This window comes from Ischnura elegans, chromosome 1 (genome assembly GCF_921293095.1).
Source record: "Ischnura elegans chromosome 1, ioIscEleg1.1, whole genome shotgun sequence".
Taxonomy (NCBI): Eukaryota; Metazoa; Arthropoda; class Insecta; order Odonata; family Coenagrionidae; genus Ischnura; species Ischnura elegans.
Window position 1 is genome coordinate 55,698,198 of NC_060246.1, and position 11,878 is coordinate 55,710,075.

At 36.5% G+C, this 11,878-nt stretch overlaps 1 protein-coding gene across 1 annotated transcript; it reads right to left on the bottom strand.

Moving 5' to 3' along the window:
- Window positions 1-972: 972 nt before the first annotated feature.
- Window positions 973-11,309, bottom strand: LOC124160917 (uroporphyrinogen decarboxylase). The gene is made up of 8 exons (XM_046537038.1): window positions 11,192-11,309; window positions 10,762-10,867; window positions 10,312-10,490; window positions 10,071-10,232; window positions 9,605-9,766; window positions 8,460-8,597; window positions 5,932-6,099; window positions 973-1,708 (listed from the first exon to the last, which is right to left on the bottom strand). Exons 1-8 carry the CDS (start codon window positions 11,192-11,194, stop codon window positions 1,565-1,567), a joined length of 1,062 nt encoding a protein of 353 aa, XP_046392994.1. The 5' UTR covers window positions 11,195-11,309; the 3' UTR covers window positions 973-1,564.
- Window positions 11,310-11,878: the final 569 nt, after the last annotated feature.

The following is an 11,878-nucleotide window of genomic DNA, read 5'->3' on the forward strand; positions in this document are numbered from 1 at the left end:
ATTTCCTTTAGGAGAATAACCTGCGAGGGAACTAAAGCTTTGAAATTTATTTCTTATCAATTTGAGGTGAGCTCAAGTAATAACTTACTGCCACCTCCAATCTCAAAGTCTTATGATGAAAAACCAAACAAATTTTGCATGAAATCAATTGCTAGCAATCAAGCACAGAAATAAATAAGGTTGAGTGATGCAGTATTAAAGGATCCAGACATATCTTCCCCAAAGAGCCTTGTTCATAAATTACACCTTATACATGAAAATGTGAAAATCTTAAAAATTGAATTTCCTGGCATATTGAAGTGAATTTGTTGATTAAAAACATGAGAAGACCTATGACCATGAGCGAATCAATAATAATTTATTTATTTATTGGCACAATCATAACACCAAGCTATTTTACACCACTATCATCATCCATATGGGGAGGAAAATCAAAGGAAAGAAGTCCACTCTGTTGATTTAATTTTGACATCCAGCCATCACATATGCAATTATGTATTTCCAATAGGGTACAATCAATTGCTAAAATGGTATACCTCCAAATTCTATCCCCCAACAAATTCTACTGCTGCAGGTGAGAAACCTTGCACGTTAGTAACTTTTTCCCACTCACTTATGGTTTTAAACCACACATATATTCACTTTTTCCAAATTAGCTATATGTATTGAGATTTCTCCATCAAAAATGCCCTATAAATCGTAGGTACACATAATTTTAAAATGTCTACATATGTATTCTCCTATAAGAATGAATATCTCTGTCAATAAGGAATTACAATACTTAAGCTTCTTTGAGATTACTTAGGGCCTATAAACCAAACGATAACAAAATATGGAATTAGCAATTCTTGAGGAAATATTATCAACAAATGTTTTTTAACTATCAAGCCCACCCATTAGCTCAATCACAACCTCTCTCATTAAACAATGAGGAATACAAATACATTTACTTGTAACAGATTAAAAGACACATATGTTTTCATTATTTATTCTAACAAAATGTGGTGTACACTAACATTTTTGCCTTCACAAGTAAAATGCGTAGACCTTAATTCACACAATAGATATATTCTTAGTGAATCTCAGAATAGTAAAAAAGTAGCCAAACAGTAAACAAAGCATAAGAACATATACATGCAGAAAACTTAACATAAACTTTTGCTCAGATGATCCTACTAAACCGACTCCAACAAAAACTAGCTGCTCATAAAATTTTCGACTGATTTTAAATATAAAAAGTTAAATAAATGTGATATCATTATTTACAGAAGTTTAATTGATTCAGATCTAAATATACTTGGTAATGAACAGAATGCCATCTTATTTTATTTTCAAAGAAAAATATTCGTCCATCTTATGAAAGACAAATACCAGCATCTGAGATAATCAATAATGACAACATAAATTGTAAACCAGTAAACTTGGAATATAAAAATGATAGACAATATAATCTCTATAAAAATGTCCATAAAAATATGTACATGAAAGTGCATCGCACTTAATGCACAAATGCTGTTTCTGTATATTAAAAAACATAGCAAAAGGCACACACTATAAAACATCCTCAATGGATTTCATGAACAGTATCTATGAAAACTTTCAAACGTTCAGGATCAATATCTGGATAGATTCCATGACCCAAATTAGCTATGTATCGGGATTTCCCAAATGTAGATATCATCTTCCTGGTGAGTTTCTGTATATGCTCCTAGAAACAGAGGTGGAAATCATAAATAAATTGGCATAAATCTTGAAATCAATTCCTACGAAAAGCAGACTAAACTACACAAGTGATTTTAATAATTACTTAGGGCCTAAAAACAAAACGATAAAAAAATATGAAATTACTTGTGTACCTTGATTCTTTTTCCTCACTCGAAAGGGAATTTTTAGATAGCAAAACTGAGAAGCACAAGCCAAAAACACATCAACATAAAATATATTCAGATGTGAAAGGAATAATTTATCATGGGCAAAATATCATGAAATATATGATACTTTTTTTTTCTTGCAAGCTCAACTGTATCAGGCAAGATGAGGTGGAACAACATGATGTGTCAATTTAATAAAACTTTTCATACCGAACCACTTTTTTACTGTGAAAATTCTCAATGCATTTTAATCATTTCTTCATCAATCATAACTTCATCACCAGGTTGTGAAACTGCTATGTATTTACAGTAAACTCTTGATTTTACGAAGTTTTCGATTATACGAAGTGATATTGCGGTCCCGGTGAAAAGCCTATGCTAAATACATGGCGCTATTCGATTATACGAAGTTTCGATTATACGAAATTTTTTGAATTTACGAACCTCGGCTCGGTCCCTAGGAGCAAATGGCATTCGTTTATACGAACTACGGCGAAAAATTTGTCAACAAAACTAGTTACGCCGGCGTAAGTAGCTAAAAAATCAGCGCTTCCAACTGTGGTCCATCAAAAGTGCGAAATCGTAAATGATAATGCAACTTTGGAGAGAAATGGGTCGCCAAAAACCTCACTGTGGGAATTTAGGGGGAGTAGGAGTTCAGTTAAAATATCGCGGCTGACATTATGCCCCTATTTACGTGCCTGTTCGTAAACATAGCATCGACAATAATTCGTAGTTTAACATGTCAGGAAGGTCGCGAGGAGTATTTCGTACACCCCTAATTAACCCTTTGCACTGCTGTGAACGTACTTCGAAGACTACTTGACTACTTTTCGCCGAAGCACTTCGAAGGGTCCCTAATCCGGGACCCTTTCCTTGACGAGCTCACCCTCGCTGGCCCCTGAAACTGGGCTATTTTTTAATGCATTACCTGACACAACCCTGGGTTTCAAAGGGCAAAGGTGCCATGGGGGGAAAAAGAGTAAAGTGCGTGTTACTGTGGGGCTGTGCGTCAACCAAACGGGCACGGACAAAATAAGCCCGTTGTCATTGGGAAATTTGAAAGGCCACGGTGCTTAAAACATGTAAAATTGGAAGCCCTCCCCATTTTTTACCATGCAAATAAAAACAGCTGGATGACCCGAGAAATTTTCCAGCAAACGGTTATACGTCTACAGAGAAAAATTGCTGGAGAGAACAGCAAAATTGTTTTAATAATGGATAATGCCACCGTTCATAAATACGTGGAAGATCGAAAATTGGCTAATGTTCGAGTCCTCTTTTTACCCCCGAACTCGACTAGCAAGTCCCAGCCCTTGGACCAAGGCATTATCCAGGATTTTTAAGTCCTATACCGGAAGAAGCTTGAGCGGTATTACTTGCGATGGATCGGTATGTATACATTCATCTATTTTGCTCATGTGCGTTTGGATATCGATTTAGATATTTTTATTCATGATTATCATTCTTTCAAATCTATTTGCTAATTTTATAAATGGGAACAGAAATTAATAACATCCCGAAATGGACATTGATACATGCAATCCGCGCCATAATATCTTTTCGTGTATATATTGGCCTTTGTGAATGAACAACTTAAATATCTTAAGTACTGGGCTCTATTTACCGCCAATTTATATTTCAGGCTTCTCGTAATGAAGACGCACTTCCAAGTCTAACCATGAACTTTCTTCTCACGCGCTTCCCCGTTCTCCCATGCTGGGGTTCCGTCTTTCCAAAGCCGTCCCTTCCCTCCTGCCGCCTTTGGCTGATCTTGCTGACACCCACCTTACGCATCCCAAACCCCTCTTTCCCCAGCATTTCCCATTCACTCCCTCCCTAAGGAGACTGAGCTTGTGTGCGTCGCAAAAAAATACGGCCCCCAAAAGTAGACTGAGGCAGAGCTGAAGGCCATTTCCCCACCCTTCTTTGACCTGCCCCCTTCACCAGTGCTTGTACTGACCACACTTCTTCCCTCAGGCAATCCCCATCCCACTCCTATTCACCCCACCCACTGGGAACGTTCTCCGATTGTGGAGAAGGGCATGGTTCATCTTTACCTGCAACGGGGGGAAGTTATTAACCGGAGAGAGGCGGAAGAAGTATCTTCCACTATCGGGAAAATGGTGCCGCGCTTATAATTGTCTCTCTTCTTCTCAGCTGACTTTTCAATTGAAATTAATTTCTTTGCTCTTTCCACACTATATTTATTTACGATTATGGCGCGACTATTTTTTAGTGCTAAAACTAAGAAAATCTTTTCTCTATGTCAATGATCCTTTGCCTAACTTTCAATACAGCGGAGAAAGGAACACGAAAACTAAATGAGGTGACGGTACGGGTTTTTGCGTGTCATTTTTTTGGAATTCACGCTTGCGAACCAATACTTAACCACGTTGAGAAATGATAAAACGTCTCTTGTAGGAAAACAATCAATGTGGATAATAACGTTTATATCTATACAGTGGAACCTCGTTAAAGCGAGTACGGGCTATAGCGACACCCCCGCTATTACGAGAGATAGCCGATGCACCGTCAATTGACCCTATAATAAGAGTGTTAAAAAATTCGTTTTTACGAGACCCTTTCGGCGTTGGCTCTCGCCATAGCGAGGGTTTCACCGCCGGAAGACTTTCATCAAGACTCCTTAACCTCTGTAACTGCTAGCGATCTGTTAGAAATGAAGTTAATGGAGTGCTCAGTCTCAAATTTATGTGGTAAACTGTCGTTCGATAAATATAATGATTGACGAAACAATGCTTTGCATGATTTTTATTCAGTGCGGCGCTTATAAATTGTTTGAATAGTTAGTCGTTATTTGAGTAAGAAAATTTAGTGATGCAAAAAAACATTGCCTTTCGTCTGGATTTATGCTTACGTTTATCGGATAGATGTTTATCTGTCGCCGCACCACTCCTGTTCCTGTATATCTGTTCGCAACAGGTATATTGGCTATTATTTGCTCCACCTCCGGTAAAGCGACAATTCGCTATAGCGAGTGTTTATTAGTGCACCGTGGGGTGTCGTTATATCGAGGTTGCACTGTATTTCTCCGATACTGTAAGATGTTTCTCCTGTCGTTTTCCGGTTGGAACCTTGCTCCTGTCGGCATAAAAGGAGAGAAACATACTATATGAACAGGTCACCTCACACCCGGTATGAAGAATACAGTCCTGATGAAGAATTAAGTCTTTTATGGCAACGTCTGCGAAGATGATGGAACACAGTAGTCGGACGGAGAACTCAAACAGAATTTACTTCAAATATTCGCCAGAAGATAATCACATCCTACGTTATTTATGATCGTAATTGAATCTCAGTGAAAATAGAGCACATTCTGCTGAAAATACGAAGTAACTCGAAATATTAACTTACGAAGGTTATTTTGGAAACGGGCTAAGACCCTTGTTTTTCTTTTTTTCTCGTCACTGAGCGATAGAGGGCGACATAAATGGCGGTTAGGCCGGCTGCCGCTAAAATTCCGTGGGTGTCAGAAACAAATATCTATCTTTTGCATACTTAATAGTAGCTATTGGCTCCTAACCACAAATTTATTACTGTTAATTCTTATAATAAACATTGCAATTCATTATTTGATTACGTTTTCTAAACTGGTCGGGAATTTCTTTAGCGATCGTTGATGTTGAAGTATGAACAAGAAATGGGAATTTTATGGTGGTAAAATTATTTAACGATTTTTCACATCATAAATCGATAGCAAAAAGCCTTTTCTATGAATTATACCGAGAATAACCACTGAAAACATTTAAATAAGACCACTAAAGACAAAAAACGGCGGAAGAAACAAAAGCAAACATTTTTTTCGTGACTTATGAAAAAGGTTTGAATTAACGAAACTCGATTTTACGAAGTGCCAATTTTCCGGTCCCACGGACTTCGTAAAATCAAGAGTTTACTGTATATATACTACTATATGTAGCATGTAATCGAACTGGTAATGACACTGCATTGAAATGTTTTGTGAATTTTCTTAATAAAAAAGTGGACTCTACAAAAAGTTTTATGTAATTCATTTGCTTTCTTTGGTAAGAATATTTACCTTCGTTCCATAGAGAGCACAGGGATCTAAGTTTCCTTGCAAAGTCACATTTGGACCAACAAGGCTTCTGGCCTCTCCAGGAATCATAGTCCAGTCAAGACCAACGATATCATATCCGATACTTCCAAGCTGTTTCAAGGAATGATGTCCACCTTTAGCAAAAATAGTCTGCAAAATGCAAAGTAGTGCAAAGTTTAGGCGAGGAAAGAAAGGTGAAGGAAAATATGTGAATTATCTGATAGTTTTTGATGAAATGTGAATTGGAAACTTTTGACTTTTCCCAAGAGCACATCTTGCTCTCACTCACTGATTCAACCCAAAGGTTGGTCTAGATAGGTGATGGTAGAGCTCACCCCACTCAATGCATCACTCAATCCATCCCAGGCCAATATCTTTCCCTGGCCCCCCTCATACTTTGTGGATTATATTTTGGGAGAGTCCAGAGGCCATACAGCCCGAATTGCCAAACTCTGTTTATGCATATATGTAGTGTCGACTAAATAAGTAACCTGACAAAGTTTGTACTGCGACTATCAGAATGCTACAAAATAATTTTTCTCCTAATGTCATCCAATTCTTTGTCTTAATTCTGAAGAAGGAAATTAAGTACATAGAACCTTTTCACCATAAGAAAGACAAAATGCCAATGAAATTCACTAACTCTTGGTTAACTATGTGGTATTCCATTATTTCCTGGATATAGACAGTTACAGATAAGTGGTATAAGTAACTGTCTATATCCAGGAAAAAATGCCAATGATTTACCTACCCAAAGCACAATTCATACAGGTTACCTGGTTACCTGAATGGTGGTGCCTTGGATAATCTGTGTTCCATGCATTTCAAAGGTTTAATTGAACAATCTGGACAAAAATTTCCCATATTAAAAATGGGCAATATCTTTCCTTACCCCTCTTTCCTTCTTATTTTTCCATACCTAACAGTTTCTTATGCACTTGGACAAGCCCAGATGGCTCACTTGGAATCCACCCCGGCATCCACAGTGAAATGAGAAGATAATGTGTGAGGGATTCTTGTCCCAATTCAGCCAGAGAAAAGTGTACCATTAGAAGTGAAACAGAGCTTTTCACAACCAATAGTTTGCAACAGCACAAAATTTGCTGGTATGCTTTTTTCTCTCATTAATTAGTGGTATCATCTGGACATAATCAGTTTCACTGAATAGAATTAGATGTTAAATAATTGAAGGATATGAAACACATCTGAGAGTAACAACTGCCATCAGGACTACAAGCCATACAATGTCACAAGGATTAATAAATATAGATTATAGTAAATAAAAATTAATAGAAGATACCTGAGTATTTACAGAATACAAAGACTACAAAAGATTAGAAAAGCAAGGTACGACTTGACTGAACATATTGTCATAATATTGATGATACCAGGCATTTTGTAAGGAAAAATGGCCTGAATGTAAATTACTGTTCAATACCCCCAAATGCTACACCATCCCTAATTGCTCCAAGTGACTCTTGACAATATTACAGCAATTACCCTCAGGTTGAATAGTCCTTTGAATCTATTTTTTGATTCAAATTTGAGATTTGATCAAATACATATATGACACAATCACAATTCACCACTAAAAAATCGGCAAATTTAGACAACTGGAATGAAGCTTTGGTAGTAAAAGGCAGCATAGCACCCAACCACAATTACCTAATCATTTAATTGCGTACATGAGATGTACCTATTTGTATATTTTTCAGGAAAGGTTGAGCTACGAATAGGTTGAAAATGCAATTGAAAACTGTCGGATCTGCTTTATTCCAATATGCGTAATGCAACTAAATGAGGCTGCTGGCTAACATATGGGGATGTCAAAATCCACTTCAAAAGCAGGGAAGGTAGAGGAAAAAGATTTTTTTCTTGCTCGAAACTCAAAAAGTCAAGACTATCACAACCCTATTTCTTATAATGACATTATTAGATTGACCAAAATAACTAAAATGCAAGCACAACTTTTTGAGACTGAGAGAAAAAAGGCCTCCCTGGCAGTAGGATGGAAAAAAGTGCATTCATAACCACCAAAAAAAACCTAATTATTTTCAGAAAGCTTCAATTAAATACTGGTAACTCTGGATACACCTCATGCATTAATGAGGAGTCAGTGGCGTAGCCAAGGCGTTTTACACTTAGGAGGGGCCTGGACCCTTCTGATATATAAAAAACACAATTACTTTGCTTCATAAAAGAAAAAATATATTGAAAAATCGTGAATTTATAAAAGACTTCTTTGAAAAATGAGGTTTTTTTGATTATGAAAAGTGTTAAAATTAGTTTAAAACTCTTACTTAAAAAAACTTAGCACACTGCTTTAAAAAAATTTTCCCTCCTGGTTTTGGACGCCCTCCCTCTACAAAATTCCTGACTACCTCACTGCGAGTAGTAATTTCGTATACTATATCAAATTATTACAAAAATACATTTTAAGAAAACTTAAGGGAGGAGACATACTGATCCAGACAAGGAAAAACTAAACATTTGCAATTAGATATACTTGCCATTGGAACAGACTTAATCCCACGTTTTTCTAGCCGTCCTTTCACTTCCTCACAAATTCTCTTAAGGCATGGAATTGCAAATTCTTCAAACTGCTCACGGCCCAAGTATTCAGCATTGGATTCAAACACTTGGAGAAGCTATAAAAGAATTTAAAATCATGTAAGTTCCAGCAAAATGAAGGTCATGAAACCGAATTATTTAAAATTCAACAAGTTTGTTAGCCACTTGGGACAATACTCTGCGGCTCTGGAAGCTGTAGTTGCAGTATTACCGTATATGTCTGAATATAGTCCCCCCTTTTCTCCCAATAATGCCCATGGTAAAAGTAAAGGGGGAGGGGGACTATATTCAAATCATTTTTTTAACTTTTCCCAAAACTGAAGCCTCAAAATTAGGGGGGGGGAAACTATATTCAGAGGGGGACTACATTTGGAGAAATACGGTATTTATTCGATTACCATTAATGCATATTTTAGATAAGAAGAACTGCTGGATATTTTTATTTATTTGAAGTCACATTTAAGTGTTTGGTACCAGTATTATATAACCAAATTATAAATTTCACTCAACTTTCAAGCAATTCATCTTTTAGACTAGTAAGTCCAATTAGAAGATCACATTGATCTTCTCATGATATGTTGCTTATCACCATGCTATGCAGTTCTTAAAGGGAAAAAAGACTACATTTGGGTGTAATGGCAAAAAGTTATTGCTACATTGCTTTAAATAGTCCCAGGAAAACCACTTAGAAAAAAATGACCAATATTTCTTTGGCCACCGGCAATTTTAGTAGGAGTTTTTATGATGACATGGTCAGCAAAGTGGAAATTCAACATTTAGCTTTAATTTTCAAACATTTTGCTGGTTATATCACACCATTTACAAATAAAGTGACCAAACTTGCTGATTCATATAGCGCCATCCCTTGGGGAAGGTCAAATCCATGAATACAGAAAGGCTCAATTGTCAATGTTTTAGATAGCATGCACTTAAAATATGTTTAAATACATATAAGATCAACTATGAAATAAACATTTTTGCAAGGATATTTTCCCAAGACTATGATGAGCCTCTGAAAGGGCCCTTGGAAATAAAAATATGCACCTCATAAAAATTTTCAAAACTTTTGATTAAAATAAATTACCTGTGCCCCAGCCACAGCCTGCTCAACCAAGTAGTCTACAGTAACATCGGTTAAGATTTTCAAGAGTTCATGACTGGATTCAGGATGCTGATATATCCATGACTTTGCTTTAGACATAGTTTTAGAACCACCTCCTTCAATCATGTAACACATAAGAGTCCACTAAAGGAATACAGAAGCAAAGACAAAATGTGAGAAAAATGATATGGATGACATAATCACTCAAAAATCTGAAATTAAATACTTCATTACTCAAATTACATTATGGGCACTTGAAAACTCACATCGTCATAATGAAAAACTATGCAAAAAGTGATTCAATTTCAGAAAATCACATTTTTATTCATAATGATAGTGAACATAAATGAAAATGACCACCAGCAGGTAAGTAAAAATTAATATCCTTAAAAGTATAACAACCATGAACAAAAACAAAAATAATACTAGTTCAGAGAAAATATCTTACTGGAGCCCCAGAGAATCCAATTAGAGGAACTTTTCCTTCCAATTTGTGCCTAGTGAGAGTTATAGCCTCGAATACATAGCCTAATTTTTCTTTCACATCGACAGGGAACTTTAATCTTTCAAGGTCACTTGGCGACAAGAGAGGTTCAGGAAGGACTGGCCCCTGCAATCAAGAAAAATGATGACTCCAAATCAACATTTGAAAATTTTCACTCATATGCTAATGAAAGATCGATACTCACAACACCAGGCTTCATTTCTACCACAATTCCTAGAGCCTGAGGTACAACAAGAATATCAGAGAATATAATGGCAGCATCTAAGTCATATCTTTTGATCGGCTGAAGAGTGACCTCACATGCTAATTCAGGAGTTTGGCATACTTTGAAAAAATTGTTTTCTGCTCTCAAAGCCCTGAATTCTGAAATAAGAGGTATTAAATGAGCTAATAAATGGGAAAATAGAAACGATTACATTATATTAGGGAGGACTAGACGCATGAATAATGAGCTATTTAATAGAAATTTTATAATATCAATTTCAATGAGTCGCAATATAAGAAGCCAGAGGCTTTCGATGAAGACCAACGAAAAATTATACAAATGAAACGTGAACATAACATTCAATACTCGCCTTGCCTCTCTGATAAACAAACACGGTTTACAGTCTATAAAGTTAAGGTTAACAATCACCTGGCAAATACCGGCCGGCTTGGCGCATGACCCAAACAGGTATCCTTTCGACATCTTCTCCTCTTGCTGCCCGTAATAAATTATCATTCAAAAGTGGAGGGAAATCCTAGTTCAAAACAAAATTAATATCAGTCACATTATGAACAGCAGTCACTCAAGAATAGTAATTGCACAGCTTAACTGTCTCAACACTTCTTCGGATAGATACATTGATAGATAGAGTAGATACATTGCTAGTTTTCAAAACCTCTAAATCGAAAAATAAATTCAATAACTTTTGCTTGGAAGACAAAGAGTTTATACAAGGTTATATTACGTGGACAAGTGATAAGAATTGATAGCCATTAAATAACTGCAGAACGATGAAACAAACCTCCGACAAACTGATGAACTATGTTTCAATCAAATTGTAAACTCTAACGATACATACCATAATTAAACGTCACTTAATTATCTCTTGAGCATGTGAAAATAATACGGATATTCCGTAAATTGATGAGTATTTCCGTGGATGAAACTCGCGCCAGCACTTACATGTGGTATTCACATGAACTACTAGGGTGCGTTCCGAATCACGCATCATGCGCATCAACGCATGACCTTGATGCAGCCGTTCCGAAATTGCATCAAGGCATTGATGCGCTTATGCTGATGCGTGATTCGGAACGGCTTGATGCGATATGAGCGGGAAGTATTCCCCCGTTCAAAATACCCGCAGGCACCCGTGCTGGAAGATAGTTCGGGTTAAGCGATAACACAATGATTGATATGCCGAAATTTAATGTGCATAGTACTTATGATGACGAAAAACGTTTATTGATGCGTATAACTTAATTATATTCATTACGGTCGTTCTAAAGTTCCAAGCCGTAACTTGCAACTCATATTTACTTAAAATAGTGATAGACTGAGCGAATTGACGGGAATTTTTGCAGTTAACTCGAAAAACGGTCAATAAGGAAGCGTAGTGTATAGTATATCTCAGCTATCACTGAGTTTTACGGGTCAAATTGTTTTGAAGAGACGATTTTTACGATCAATAATACGTAGATTTAGCTGCTAGACATCAATTTATGGCTTCCCGACAAGATATACGACTTGAAAACAAATTTTTTTC